The sequence below is a fragment of the Sminthopsis crassicaudata genome, chromosome 4 (assembly GCF_048593235.1).
Source record: "Sminthopsis crassicaudata isolate SCR6 chromosome 4, ASM4859323v1, whole genome shotgun sequence".
In the NCBI taxonomy this organism is placed as follows: Eukaryota; Metazoa; Chordata; class Mammalia; order Dasyuromorphia; family Dasyuridae; genus Sminthopsis; species Sminthopsis crassicaudata.
In genome coordinates, this window is record NC_133620.1 from 426360682 (window position 1) to 426377355 (window position 16674).

General features: G+C 36.0%; 1 protein-coding gene across 1 annotated transcript in view; it reads right to left on the minus strand.

Moving 5' to 3' along the window:
* The window catches only part of LOC141539720 (mitochondrial adenyl nucleotide antiporter SLC25A24-like), a 46216-nt gene extending 34051 nt beyond the window's left edge, over positions 1-12165 (minus strand). Inside the window, exons 1-2 of the mRNA XM_074262847.1 lie at positions 11814-12165; positions 4512-4638 (exon numbers count right to left, since the gene is read on the minus strand). Coding sequence (XP_074118948.1) covers positions 4512-4638; positions 11814-12008 — 322 coding nt within the window. The 5' untranslated portion in view covers positions 12009-12165. The remainder of the gene's footprint in view (positions 1-4511; positions 4639-11813) is intronic.
* Between the last annotated feature and the right edge of the window lie 4509 nt (positions 12166-16674).

A 16674-nucleotide genomic window follows, 5' to 3' on the forward strand; every position in this document is an offset into this window, starting at 1 on the left:
ATAAACAAAGAGATTTATTAAAAGCAAAAGAAAATTGTTTTAAAAATCAAAGAATAGATTCAAAAATAGAGAAAAACTAGGAAAAGACATGAAAGCAACAAAAGAAAATTATGCAAAGAGAATTAGCAACTTGATTTTTAAAAGAGGAAAATACTGAAAAAAAATAACTTCTTAAAAACAAAATTGGCCAAATGGAATAATAAGTTCAAAGCTTTACTGAAGAAAATAATTCTTTAAAAATCAGAATTGGTAATATTGAATCTAATGATTCCTTAAGGTATGAGAAATAATCAAAGTCAAAAGAATGATGAAATGGAAGAAAATGTGAAATATCTCATTAAAAAAAAAAACAAATGACCAGGAAAATAGATTGAGAAGAGATAATTTTAAATTATTGGACAACATGAAAGCCATTACCCAAAAAGAAGAGCCTAGAAATTATATTTCAAGAAATTATAAAAGAAAACTGCTCAGTTATCTTAAAACCAGATGGCAAAATAAAAATTGAAAAAATGCATTCATCAGCTCTGAAAGAAATGCCAAAATGAAAATTCCCAAGAATTTTAAGAGTCAGAGCTTCAGATCAAGGAAAAAATACTTGAAACTGCCAGAAAGGAATTCTTACTGGATGTACTGGAATGTATAACCATAGATTAACAGTCAGGAATATATATATGTTTTAGCAACTACCATAATAAAGGAGCTGAGGTCTTAGGATACAATATTCCAGAAGACAAAGAAATTAAAATTATAACTCAAAATAACCTATCCAGTATAATTCTACAGGGGGGAAAAATGAACATTTAACAACTAAAACAGAGGATATCCCAGTATTACTGATGAAAAGACCAAAACTGAATAGACAGTTTCTAACATTTAGACAACTCAAGAAGGGCATAAAAAGGCAAATATGAGGAAGTTAATTAGGTTAAACTGTTTACATTCCCCAATGGGAAAATGATAAACATAACCCCAAAGAAATTTATCATCATTATGACATTTAGGAAGAGTCAATATAGACAATGAGCATAGAAGTGACTCTATTATACTGGGAAGGCTGAGAAAGAGGAATGTATTGGAAGAAGGAGGAAGGGAAATAAAGAATGAGGAAAATAATCTCACATAAAAGAGTGCAATGCAGGGTTTTCACAATGGAGAACAAAATTGGGGAGTGGAGCAGAACACTGGAACCTCACTTTTTACTGAATTGATTCAAAGAGAGAATACACACACACACACACACACACACACACACACACACACACACACACACACACCTGAGTATAGACATCCATCCAAACCAAAAGCAGAAGAGAGAAGGTTAATTGGGAGAGGGTTGTAATAAGAAGGAGGATGGATTAAGGATGGCAATGGTCAAAAACAAAATATTTTTGATAAGGAAGAGGGTTAAAAAAATAGGGGGAGAGAGGACACTCACAAGAACTATATGAACTCAATCACAAAACTCTTTTTACACAGGAAAACATACATCTAAACAACTAGAAAAGTATTCATTGCTCATGAATAAGCTAAGACAATATAATAAAAATAATAATTTTACCTAATTTAGTTTACTTATTCAGTGTGATCCCAATCAAATTACCAAAGAATGATTTTTATAAAACTAGAAAAAAATTCATCTGGAAAAACAAAAGGTTAAAAGCATCAAAGGAATTTTTTTTAAAGTGAAAGAAATGCTGAAAAATTACCTATGCATAACATTTTTGTAAAAACTAAATAAATAAATAATTTTTTTAAAAAGTGAAAAAAGGCAAGACCAAATCTCAAACTATACTGCAAAGTGGTAAATCATCAAAACAATCTGGTACTAGATAAAAAATAATGGTAGATCAGGTAGAATAGATTGGGTACACAACAAACTAAAGTAAATGACTAAACTGTTTGATAAATCCAAAGACCCAAGCTTTTGGAGCAAAAACTCACTATTTTACAATAACTATTGAGAAAACTGGAAACCATTCTAAAAGCTAGGCATAAATCAGTTGTTTTGTTGTTTGTCCTTCATTCTCCAAGAGGAGCATGACATCAGGGAGGTGAGGCCATGACATGAAAGTGAATTGGATTTAAGTGAGGGAGTGTTCTGCAAAGTCACCTGCCTCACATTCCCCTCCAGAAGCATCTGGGTCCAGAAGCAAGATACAGATCAAGAAAATTGAAGACAGCCCTGGGATGAAATGGAAAAACCTTGGCCTTTTTAAACTAAGGTCTTCAACTGGGCTCAGTTTGACTGAGGCCATACCCATTCTATGATTAACACTAGGTAGCGATTCAGACAAAGAATCTCCTCTTTCACCTAGTCAAAAAAAAAAAAACAAACTAAATTAATAAATGAATGAATCTGGGAGGGAAAGGCCACTATTTACATTCCATCTGAGTTAATAAGGATCCCAACAATGACCAAATGAGGGTTTGGCCTAGGGTCTATTAGTGGCCAATTAGACTCAGATTGGTTCTCACACTGTATAGCAAGATAAGATGAAAAAGGAGACATGTCTTAGACATAAAGGGTGATATCATAAGCAAATTAGGAAAACATGAAAGAAATTATCTGTCAAATCTACATATAAGGGAAGAGTTTATGATGGAAAAAATTAGAGAGGATTTTTAGAAAGTAAAATGCATCATTTTTATTACATTAAATTAAAAAGGTCTTGCATAAACAAAATGTAACCAAAATTAGAAGGATAGCAGGAAACTGGGGGAGGGAGGAGAAGAAGGATGAAGAAAAATATTTGGAACTCAAAATCTTATTAAAAATGAATGTTGAAAACTATCTTTACATGTGATTAGAAAAAAATAAAATTTCCAATAACATTAATTTCATTTTATCAACATCTTATCCTTCTCAATCTTTCTACAGTAGTTGATACTATTGGATCCTCTCTTCCACCTAGATACAATCTCTTCTCCAGAGTTTTGTGATTCTGTGCTTTCTTGATTCTCTTTTTATCAGTCTGATCACTAACTCCCAGATTTACATAAGAAGCATGTGTCTTCTTGAGCTCCTATCATGAATCTCCAAATACTTATTAGACATTTGATATGGAATATTCCATAAACATCTCAAATTTAATATTTCCAAAACAATCTTCTTTATCATTTCCCTCCAACGTACCATAATTGAGCCCATTACATACACCTCTTCCTAAAATGTCTTATTTCTATTTAGTGCACCTTCATCCTTGTAATCATCCCCTTTAACATCCTTGATTTTGTCCCTAATTCTTCTCTCTCTCTCTCTCTCTCTCTCTCTCTCTCTCTCTCTCTCTCTCTCTCTCTCTCTCTCTCTCTCTCTCTCTCTCTCTTTCTTTTCTCTCTCTCTCTCTGTCTCCTCTCTCTCTTTCTCTCTCTCTTTCTCTCTCCTCTCTCTCTGTCTCCTCTCTCTCTTTCTCTCTCTCTCTCTTTTTCTCTCTCTCTGTCTCCTCTCTCTTTCTCTCTCTCTCTTTCTCTCTCCTCTCTCTCTTTCTCTCTCCTCTCTCTCTGTCTTCTCTCTCTCTCTCTCTCTCTCTCTCTCTCTCTCTCTCTCTCTCTCTCTCTCTCTCTCTCTCTCTCTTCTCTCTTTCTGTCTCTGTCTGGGTGTGTGTGTGTGTGTCTCTGTGTCTCTCTTTCATTCCACATGTCTAATTGGTCACCAATTATTCTCACTTATATCTATATATCATCTTGCCTATTAGTCACATTCTCTCTACTCACACAGCCACCTTTCATCTGGACTACTGCAAAGCACAGATCAAGCCACAGATCAAGCCATCTCACTCAAATGTTCAATAACCTCCAATGGCTTCCTATTATGTCCAGAATAAAAAAAATATTTTAATAGACATTTGAAGCCCTTAAAAAGTTAGCCCTAATCTATATTTCCAGAATTAATACATCACTTCCCTTTCCACATTCTATAAACCATCCAAACTATCTTTATTGCAATTCTTCATATGACATTCCCTCTCTCACCTTCACATGCAATGCCCCCAGTTCCTGGAATGCACAGTTTTTTCCACTTCTGATTCCTCAAATCCCTTGTTTTCCTCAAGAAACACAACTCAAGCACTAACTTCTACTTGAAGCCTTTCTGAATTTCCCAGTGGCTAATATCTCTAGCCTCCACTCTGCTATCCCCTACCCCTACAAAAAACAATTACCTTATATTTATTTTGCATACATTTTACATTTGGATCCATATGCATGTCTCCTTCCCTGCTGGAACTTATGTTCTTTGGGGAACAAAGACTAGTTCACTCTTGTCTTTGTGTCTCTAGTGGCTATCATCATGCTAGTAGGTATTTAATAAATGATTCTTGATGAATTGATAGATGCATGGATGATTAATTCTAATCCCTGGGGGAAGAAGAAAGCTAAAAGTGTTCATGTTAGATGCTGCATAAAACATCCTTCTATTTTAAAAATATATATGTGTGTGTATATATACATATGTATATATGTATATGTGTGTGTATTTAAAACCAGCTGCAAATGAAAAAAATTAAACTCACCATCTTCATTTCTGTCCAGACTTTTAAATGCTAACTTCATTTTTTTCTCATGGTCTTTAAGGTATTGCATAAATTCTTCAAAATCTAGCTGGCCATCCTGGTTAGTATCACCAGCCTTCAAAAGATCCTATAAGAAATAAGAAAACCATTAGAAAGAAACTCCCCAGCATCATTACATAGCTGGACTAGCCCTATTAAGCAAAACAGTTTTTTGAGAACATGGCTAAACCAATCAAATTCACAAAAATTACAGACTTGCAAAATAGTGATATCAACACTATTTATATGTTCTAATATTACATGTAGAAATAGGGACCACTAAATCTTACCTGAGGTTGGATCTCTGCAGGCTGCATAATGACATAGAAATTTACATAGCAATGCCATCCATGTTTTATTATCTTTTAGTTTATTTTGTTAAACATTTTCCAATTACATTTTAGCCCAGTTTGGGCCACTTTCAGGAGCGTTGTATGGGTCATGCCATATACTCCATGTTTAATATCACTGTTCTGGAATGAAAAGGGACTTAAAGTTCACTAAAACCCACCTCTCACTTGACATTCCACAGTTTCTGAATTTTATAGAACACTGGATATACAGCCATCATACCAGAAGCTAATGAATCTAAGTTTCAAGATGAATTTTATGTAGCCATGACTTATATAACAAAAGGCATATTTTCAAATGTTATTACAATTATCCTATATTCTCTGCTGTGCACATTAAAAGTCCTAAAATGATAGAAATTTTGAACTGATGCCCAATCATGTCATAGTTTTTATTCGGTTCCCTCTTTGCAAAAGGCAGATCCCATCCCCAAATCATCCTATTTATTTCACAAAATTAAGAGAGAAGGCAGCATGGTACAATGAGGAAAACACTGACCCTGGAGTACTTATACATCTGCAGCACCTTCTTGCAGAACATAAGCTCCTTCAGGCAGAACCTATACTAGTTTTTTGTCCTTGTATCCTCAGAAATTAACACAATGTCTTCCATGTAGTAGATCCTTATAATAAATCCTTGTTGAATTTAATTTAAGTTAGCCAGATAAGAATGGAAAGGAAAAACTTGTTAGGGTCATTTTTCAGCTATGTATTCATACTCATTCTACATAGATTGATAGCATGGATTTTGAATACACATAACAAAAAGGAAAAAGTGGACAAAGTCCCCAAAAGTATGTTTATCACAGTATATTGTAGGCTACTTTAATGCTTCATTAATTAGCAAAAGTAGTACCTACTTCCTAGAGAAAACGAGAAGATTCATTCTGCCATGAATTTGTATAAGTCATCCTCAAGGATTAGAATAGGGGCAGCTTGGTGGAGCAATGCATGATGTACTAGATCTGACATCACCTCTTCCTGAATTCAAATCTAGCCTCAGACATTTACTAGTTATGTGATCCTGGGCAGGTTACTTAACCCTGTTTGCCTCAATTTCCTCATCTAAAATTGAATTAGAGAAGTAAATGCCAAACTACTCTAGAATCTTCACCAAGAAAACCCCAAACAGAATAGCAAAGAATCACAGATGACTGAAAAATGACTGAACAACATGATTAGAATGTACTCCTCCAATTTATCCACCTGTTGAAATCTTTCTTTCTTCAAACCAGCTATCATCCCTTGAGTTTTCTCTGATCTTCCTCTCCTCAAAAATTTCATAGCATCCTCTGTGAATTTAATGTATTCTAATCTGTAGCTAAATTATTTATATGCATCTTGTCCTCCTTACTATTTTGTAAACTCCCTCAGATTGGAAACTACCATCATCTATTTTTGAATCCCCAATGCCTAATGGAATAATTTGCAAATAGAAGGCATACTTAATAAAACATTCTTGAAATGACAAATCAAGGAAAAATGATTTGGTCATTCTATCCCAGCCCGATTTATTCACTTCAAGACCGAGTTTTTACTTATTTTCCTATTAGAAATATCCTTGGCTATCTCCATCATCTTTACCTAATTCAAGGGTGGGGAAAGTCCGGGCTGTAGGTAGTATAAACCCAAGGAAATAGTTTGATAAGGTAACTGCAGGTGACAATGAGCTGAAAGCTATAACAACCTCTCACTGCTTAAGTACTATAAATTGATAATTTTATACAGCCCATGAAAGATACTATAAATACCCAAATGGCCCTTGGTATAAAAAAGATTCCTCACTTTCAGCCTAATGCCTTTCCTTATTATCAGATATAAACTCTTTACCTATTTTCTCTTCTGTACCACTATATAAAGCTAATCTTCAGAACTACAGCAATTTACTAACTCACATACACCTGATGTTACAGGAAAAGAAAAATTGTGGAGACAGGATACTCATTTTTTTTACCCTCTCTTCCTAAAGGCAACTAGTGATGCAGTGCATAGACTACAAGGCCCAGAATCAGGAAGACCTGACTTCATTCCTGCTTCACTTACTAAGTGTGTGATTCTGGGCAAGCCACTCAACCTCATTTGCTTTGGTTTCCTCAAATGTAAACTACAAAATAGTAACACTTATCTCCCAGAATTGTTGAGGGAATCAAATGAGATAATATTGGCAAAAGTTTTTGACATGTAGTAAATGCTCTATAAATTGTTTTTCTCTTCCCTTCCTACCAACTTATTATTAAGGCAACAGTGGAATAATTTCTATGAACATTTTTTAAAAATGCATACACAGTCATTACATTTTCACTTACCATCCTCAACCTAAAAAAGGTTAAAAAGGCATCAAAACTTCTAGTGATTCTGATGATTTTGACCTAATTTTTAAAAAAATATTCTTTAAGATAAAAATTATCAGCTTTCATGGTTTTGAGCACATATAATTTAAGTAGTCTGCATCAATAATAAGTTTCCTGATATTTTCCATTGACCTCCAAACTTTAATGTTATTCACTACAATTTTTAAACCACATCAGTATTATTTTTCTTGCAAGGATCAATGAGAAAAAAAGAAATTTAAAAGCTTTTGCCTTTTTAACCCCATTTGTGATTTGTGTTTTCCACATAATAGAGGAACCTTTTTTTTTTGTCCTTCTCTTATGCCTTATTCATTTAAGGAACATTTTTCTACTTCCCTTGAAAGTTGCATAATGTGGCTTGTTGAAAAGGAAGTGGGAAGTAAAGATGACATACTGCAGAAGGTACAGTACTGGATAAAGCACTGGAATCAGGAAGATTCATCCTCATGAGTTCACATCCAGCCTCAGACACTTACTAGCTTTAAGGAACAGGAAATCAGAAGTGATTCAGACAGACAAATGCTAACCTGGATCTGATCACAGCTTTCAGCAGTGTTTTTTTCTCCAAATCTGATGTACTCTATGTGTTCAAACAGAATGAAATCATAATTCCAAAATGACAAACAGCCATGAATATTCCCACGTGTAGGCAAAATGAATCTTATTTATAGGATACAACTTCAACAAGTCTTTATGTACTATTATCACCACATCCACTACTCCCTCTACAAATATTCTCACCATCAAGGATATGCCAATTTTTACTGAGAGATATACTAGCAGCCTTCCCATTCACTGGTACCCTTAAGAAGCCCTAAAAATGCTATTCCAAACTACTAAAGATCTTCTAACTGCACTTTATAGCCCTGGACACTATAGAATAGAAATTAATCAACAAGTTTTTATTGAATTCCTATAGTATACCAGACTTTGAACTGAGAATGGAAAAAAAATCTCCCTGTCCTAAGGAGCTTATAATCCATTTGGAGAAGGTAGATAATAGAGAATATACTAAATACATACATACATAAGAAACAGCCAGTGCAAAGGAATGGAGACAAGAGGCATAATGTCATGTTTGAGAATTAATAAAAAGTCTTGTTTTCCTGACCAGTCTGCATATGAGAAATAAATGTACAAGAAGAGTTGAAAATTAGGTGACACAAAAGACAGAGCACTACATCTGACATCAGCAAGATTCTTTCTGTTATTCCTGTTATTCAAGTCTGGCCTCAGATACTTATTAGCTGTGTAACCCTGGGCAAATTACTTAACCCTCTTTGCCTCAATTTCCTCATTTGTAAAATGAGTTGGAGGAGAAAATGACAAACCACTCTAGCATCTTTGTCAAGAAAGTCCCAAATGGGGTCATGAAGAATTGGACATAACTAAACAAGAAGAATTAATGAAGGTATAAAGTAAGGTACAAAGAAGAGTCAAAAAGAAAAGCAGCAAAGTAGGGCTCACCCAACTAAATATCAAAACTCTACAAAGCAATAATTATTTTTAAAATGTCTGGTATTGGGGAAATGATGGAGAGTCAAGAAAACATAACAGAACCAAGGAATAGAACCTGATGAATATAAAAGATTAGATGTTTGACAAATTCTCATTTTTAAAACTTTAGGAATAGAATCACCATTCAAAAAAAACTTTTTGAAAAAAATGGAGAGCAATATAGCAAAAAAATGAATGTAGATACATATCTTCTACCATATACCATAAAAAATTAACTGGATTTACAATCTTAATTTTTAATTCATAAAAAAAAATTGGAAGAAAAGTATTTTTCTTACCTAGCTTGAAGAGGGACTTTTATCAAACAAAAAGAATTTAATGAACACAAAATAAAAAGAAGATAGAAATAGAAAGACTTTGTAAACAAAAAGCAATATCTCTAAAGTTAAAAGAAAAGAAACCGATTGAGAAAATATTTACTTTCAAAATATAAAATCTGTATTAAAAACATAAAAATCTAGAAGGAACTAATGCAAATACATATGCAAATATATATTCCCCAATGAAACAAGAATCAAATGATACCTACAGGCAATTTAGGAATAAAAAAGTGCAAAGAGTCAAATTCCCTAATAAACAGAGAAGTGCATATTAGGAGAACCTAAAAACATGATCTTATAGAAAAATATCAAAAAAATTATAAAAATCTAATGTTGGTAGAACTCTTGGTAAACAGTCTATGTTACATTACTGATAAGACTGAAAACCAGTGCAAACATTTTAGAGGTGTGATAGTTGGACCCTAGGATGAGATAACAAAACAATTTATTTTCTACAGAGAGCTAGAATTCTGAAAGTCATTAACAAAGTTGCAAAAGTCATTAACAAAGTTGCTTAGCAGGTGAACTTTAACTTTAGAACTTTAAAGCAAAAGTATGGAGAGGACAGCAAAAAATAAAATTGGAAAATATGGTTCATCAGGAGATCATTGCACACAGCAACAACAATATTATATGACGATCAATTCTGATGAACATGACTCTTTCCAACAATGAGATGACTGATGTCAGTTCCAATAATCTTGTGACAAAGACAGCCATCCACACCCAGAGAGAGGACTATGGGAAATGATTGTGGATCACTTGTTCGCTTGCATTTTGTTTTCTTACTCATTTATTTTTCTTTTTTTTAATCTGATTTTTCTTGTGCTGCAAGAGAATTATATAAATATATTTATACATTTTAAAAAAATAAAAAAGAGGGGCAGCTAGGTGGCACTGGATAGAGCACCAGCCCTGAAGTCAGGAGGACCAAAGTTCAAATCTGATCTTAGACACTTAACACTTCCTAGCTGTGTGACCCTGGGCAAGTCACTTAACCCCAATGGCCTCAGAAAAAATAAATAAATAAGAAAGAAAAGAAAAAAAAAAGAAAATATGGTGCTTAGTATGTGCCAGGCATTGTGCTAAGTGCTTTACAAATGTTATCTCATTTAAAACTTACAACTCTGGGAGGTTACAGTTTTGGTTGTTGCACAGCACCTTACCTTGTATGCAATTATTAATAAATGATTATTGTATTTTGCTTCATGGTATCTTTCTCCTTGTTATATAGATAACTCCTTTTAGGGTTAGCTCTGTTATCTGTAATCCCCCACTTTCCCTGCTTTAATGGCATCTTCCTCCTTGTTAATTGTGAGTTCCACTAGAGAACTTGTCTTTCCTCTTGTTAATTGCTAAAACCTTTCTTGGCTAACTTCTCTTGGAATTTAGCTCTCTCTTAGCAGTGTAATAAAATCTTTGTCCCTTGAATTTAATTCATGAAATGCCAAATGGCATTTGAAGAAAGGAGAAAGAGAGAGAGCACCAGTGTTATAAGATTGTAAGAAGAGGAGAGTGTGAGGAATGTCCTGGATTCATATGCCGGGGGAAACCACACACATACCTTTTACCATCCCTTTTAGCTTAGTGTTATGTAAACTCTACTAAGAAGTTTTCTTTAGGCCTCCCCCCAGTCTCTAGTCCTCTCAAATGTCATCTCCTCCAAGAAACCTTAACCTATCGCCACAACTTTCCACCCACACATCCCATATAATCACTTTCCTGTCACATCTATGTGCTTGCCCTATATCACTTTCTATTACAAGTTACTTGTACTGTACCTTCTCCCCTACTTGTAAGTTCCACGAGAACATCAATCTCTAACCAAAACTTTATTTTTCACCCAGCAATCAGAATAGTTGCTTAACAAATGTTCCTTGAATTGCATAAAACCCTTGAGATTATTTGAAACACCAGAGCCTTAAAAGCTCCATTATTTTCCAAAATTAAATCACAGGCTCATAATTTTAGATTTGCTAAGAACTTTATAAGTCATTTAGTCCAGTCTTATCATTTACAGAAAAGGAGAAGAGAGAGAGGTTGTGATTTACCCAAGATCACCCACATAAGTGTTTCCAGATCCTCTAAGTCCTAACCCAGCACTTTCTCCATTAGGAAGTGATTTAGCAACCTCTGAGTTCTCATATGTACTCCCAGCAAGCAGCAGCCATAAAGACACATTTAGGTTTCTCCCTATCTAGGAGGTTTCCTAAAAGCAGTAGTCAGCACTTTGAAGAAGTCCCTCTCCCAAGGTCTCACAGTTTCTGAAACACACTTAAGAGAAAGCTGCAGTGTTCGTCACTGCCAACCAGTCACTGCCAACCACACTTGTAGGGATTCCCCAGATTGAAATCTTTCCCCTTTTACTCACTTAATCATAAAATAGGGGGTTAATTGGAAAGGAGGTCAAGATAGCTCAGATTTTCATTGGGTTTTATTCATCAAGTAATATAAGTGGGACAGCTAAGTGGCCTGAAGCCACTGATCTGAGTTCAAATTTGACCTCATTTAAAAATTCCTAGTTGTGTGACCCTGGGCAAGTCATTTAACCCCACTTGCTTCAGAGGAAAAAAATTAATATAAGAATGAAGATGGAGAAAAGTTGTTTTTCTTAAAGAAATTCACTTTACAATGGGTCAGTCTTTCACTAGATATTAGGAGAAAGGGTTTGGTTTTGTCCACGGCTGTCCCATTCCCTCCTTTCACCTGCTCCTCTCCACTCACCTCCTGCACGTCTTTGCCTACAGAGATGCCCAACTTCCTGAGACCCTCCTGCAGCTCGATGATGTCCACCTTGCCGTTCCCGTCGTGGTCCAGCTGTAGGAAGAGGCTTTCAAAGCGGCGGTTGGATTCTTGGTCTTGGCCTTCATCATCATCGCTCCGGGCGCTCAGCAGGAAGCCACGCATCCAGCGGAGCATCGCGCCCAGAGGCAGTGGGGGGATATCCCGGCGGACGTGGGACCAGCCTCTTCCAGCCACCAGCCCGGCTCCCGGCCTGCTCTCCTCCGCCCTGCCCGGCCTTGGCCCCCGCCCGGCCCAGCCCAGGACGGCGGCGTGGCAGCACGGGCTGCGGACAGAGGCGGGCCCGAGCCGTCTGTCCACGAGGCGGTAGGGCAGCTGCCGGGGCAGCGGGCAGCAGACAGCGGGCAGCGGGCAGCGGGCAGAAACAGCGTGCAGTGGGCAGCGGGCAGCGCCGCTCACTTAGCAGCTTTGCACGGAGGTGAGCATCCTAGTCTGCCCAGCTGGCTACTGCTGGAGGCTGGCAAGGGTAGGTAGAGCCCCGTAGAGGCGCGTTTTCGGGGCGCCCTCAGATCTCAGGAGAAAGAAGAGCTTAAAATCCTGCGTCCCTTTCTCCGTGAAGGGCAGTTCCTGCGGAATAGCTCCCCGGGGTGGGGCAGGACAAGCTGCTGCTGCTGCTGTCATTGTCGTCTGTCGTTGTTCTTTCTAAAAAAGGACCATGCCATCAGGGAGATGATGCCATGACATGCAAGTGAATTGGATTTAGCTAAGAGAGGACTCTGCAAAGTCACTTGCCTCACTTTGCCTTTCAGGACTGAACTGGGAATTAATACTGGTATTGGGCAGGGGCTCAGAGTAATGGACCAGCAGGGAGCTCTAAGTCCCCATGCTCAAGTCTGTCTCTTAGGCATCCTGATGTGAGCCCCCTGTGGTCTGTTTAGAGCTGCGCCCCTTTTGGGGGTTCCTATCAGTCTACAGCCCACATTCCGGTGCTTACTCAGTGCTTTGCATACAGTAGGAACTTAAGAATTAGTTTTGTCTTTGACTTTGGGATGGGGTCAGGCTTTCCGTAAGAAAGGAGACTTCTAAGGAAGGGCAGAGAAGGGGAAATAAAACATAAGTGGCTAGTAGTTTACGTTGGTTTCTTTACTACTTTGGACCTCATGATAATACTTTTGAGGTTGGGATCCTAAAGAATTGATATAGAGAAAGGTGAGGGTTGAAGAGAAACCCGTCCACATCCTGAATTTTGCAATAAGCTCATGATCTGATCTCTAGCAAGCTCCAGGTCTTGTTTTAACAGGATACTGTATAGATAGAGTTTCTCCACCTTTGGCTGCTAAGTATATAGTCAATTTGATTTCTTTCTTGACTATCTGGCAAAGGCAAAAGTGAACTGATAAATTTTGGCATCTTCAGCAACAGTGGTGGAGCATAGACATATTACTGCTATGTCAGTTTGCTTTGTATTAGAGCAGATATCATTTATTTTTTAATTATATCTCAAAACTGCTCTTTTTTATCCTTTTGTTGATTATGTTGATTAAGAAGGTTATTCCATTTCTCCTAAGGGATTCTTGCTCATAGTAGTATATGTAGTGATCATCTTAATTAAATTCACCCACTCTCTTCCATTTAAGTTCACTGACACTCAAGATGTATAATCTTTCCATCTCTTATTTGACCTCATCCAACCTCATACATTCCAGATGTTACATTCGGGTTTCTATTCAACATTTGTCTTTACATTGTGGACTTTCCTTTTGTCACCAAACATCCATAGCTGAGCTTCCTTTCAGTTTTGGCCCAGTTGCTTAATTAGTATTGGAGCTACTTGTAGTGGGACCTCTGCTCTTCCCCAGTAACATAATGGATACCTTCCAATCTGAGGTGCGCATCTTCCAGTGACATCTCCATAATTATTTTAGTACTATCCATGGGATTTTCTTGGCAATGACACTGGACTGGTTTGCCATTTCCTCCTCCACAGGATCACCTTTGGTTAGAATTCTCCACTATGACCTATCTGTATTGGGTAATCTTGCATGGCATAGTTCATAATTTCATTGAACTATGAAAGTCTTTCTGCCATGACAAGATGACTGTGGATCACATCATGAGCTTCTTATTGCAAAATTCAAACTGAAGAAAGTAGAGAAACCATAGACTAGGTATGACCTAAATAACCTCCCTTATGAATATGAAGTGGAAATGATAAATAGATTTAAGGAATTAAATCTGGTAAATAGAGAGTCTGAAGAACTATGGCCCAAGATTGGCAATATTGTACAGGAAACAGCAACAAAAAATATTACAGTGAAAAAGAGGAGCAACTTTTTGTAGTGGCAAGGAACTAGAAATTGAGTGGCTACCCATCAGTTGGAGAATAGCTGAATTCGTTATGTTATATATGTATAATGGAATATTTAAGAAATGACGAGCAGGCTTATGTCAGAAAAGTCTGGAAAGACTTACATGAACTGATGTGGAGTAAAGTGAGTAGAACCAAGAGAATTTTGTACACAGTAACAGTAACAACAATATTATGTGATGATCAATTATGATGTACTTGGCTCTTCTCAGCAATGAGGTGATTCAAGACAATTCCAGTAGACCTGGGATGGGAAATTCCATTTGCATCCAGAGAGAGAACTATGGAGAATAAATGTGGATTGAAGCATAATATTTCCATCTCTTTTTTTTCTTTTTCTTTCTCATGGCTTTTTCCCTTTTGCATCTGATTTTTCTTGCACAACATGAAAAATATGAAAATATGTTTAAAAGAATAGCATATATTTAATTCATATTAGATTGCTTGCTGTTATGGGGAGGGGAGAGGTAAGGAAGAAAGGGAAAAAAATTTGGAACACAAAAACTTACAAAAATGAATGTTGAAAATTATCTTTACATGTATTTGGAAAAATAGAATACTATTGAGAGAGGGAAAAGGAAGGAAAAGATTACATGTTAAGTTGAAAATTTAAATATGAAAAAAGAATGTTCAAAAAAATAAAGAAAAAGAAAAGCAAGAAAGCAAAATGGATATGTGATGAGGCTTTAAAAGTAGATGAGGAAAGAAGGAAATGACAATATAAAGGAGAAAGGGAAATATATACCCAATTCATGCACAGAATTCCAAAGAATGCAAAGAAATAGAAGAAAACAACAAAACAGGAAAGACCAGAGATCTCTTCAAGAAAATTAGAGTTATCAAGGGAATATTTCATACAAAAAATGGGCATAATAAAAGGCAAAAATGATAGAGATTTAAGAGAAATAGAAGAGATTGTAAGAATATCATAGGAAAAGTGTAGAAGATCTTAACATTACAAAAACCAGGATGCTGTGGTTACTGATCTAAATCCAGACATTCTAGAAAATAAAGTCAAGTGGGCCTTTAGGAAATCATTGCTAACAATAAAACTATTGGAGGTGATAGAATACTATTAGCACTATTTAAAATCCTAAAAGATGATGCTGTTATATATTTTAACATATTTAACATGTATTGGACTACCTACATCTAGAGGAGGAAGTGGGGGAAAGGAGGGAAAAATTTGGAACAGAAGATTTTGCAAGGTTCAATATCAAAAAAATTTCCCATGCATATGCTCTGTAAGCAATGACCAGCAGGAGGAATACAGAGAGGCTTGGAGAGACTTAAATCAACTGATGCTGAGTGAAATGAGCAGAACCAGAAGATCACTGTACACTTCAACAACAATACTGTATGAGGATGTATTCTGATGGAGGTGGAAATCTTCAACATAAAGAAGATCCAACTCACTTCCACTTGATCAATGATGGACAGAAATAACTACACCCAGAGAAAGAACAGTGGGAAATGAATGTAAATTGTTAGCACTAATATCTGTCTGCCCAGGTTGCATGTACCTTCGGATTCTAATGTTTATTGTGCAACAAGAAAATGATATTCACACACATGTATTGTACCTAGACTATATTGTAACACATGTAAAATGTATGGGATTGCCTGTCATCGGGGGGAGGGAATAGAGGGAGGGGGGGATAATTTGGAAAAATGAATACAAGGGATAATATTATAAAAATATATATATAATAAAAAATTAAAAAAATTACCCATGCATATGTTTTGTAAATAAAAAGCTATAATAAAAAATTAAAATTAAAAAAAGATGATGGTGTTAAAGTGCTGCACTCAATATGCCAACAATTTGAAAAACCTAACTGTGGCCACTGAATAAGAAAAGATCCATTTATATCTTAATCCTAAAGACAATGATGATGAATGTTCAAATTATCTAACAATTATGCTCATTTAACACACTAGTAAGTTATGCTTAAGATTCTGCAAGCTAAACTTCAGCAATATATGAACTGAGAATTACCAGAAGAGCAGGCTACCTTTTAAAGAATCAGAGGAACTAGAGAACAAATTGTCAGCACTCATTGGATTCTGGAGAAAACAAGGGAGTTCCAGAAAAAAATATTTACTTCTGCTTCATTGACTTTAGCCTTTGACTGTGTGGGTCACAACAAAATATTGAAAGTCCTCAAAGAGATGAAAATATCTGTAGGCCAAGAAGCAACAGTCAGAACTGAACATGAAACAACTGATTGGTTTAAGATTAGGAAAAAAATACAAGATTGAATATTGTCATTTTATTTATTTAACATATATAGATATACTATGTATATACATAGTATAAACTGCCAAGTATAAACTGATCAGTCATAAGCTTGAAGATTGCCTTCAGAAGAAATATTCACAAATTCAGATATGCAGACAATGCACTCTAATGGCATAAAGTGAAGAAGAATTAAGAAGTCCCTTGATGATGGTGAAAAAAGAGAATGTTAAAAA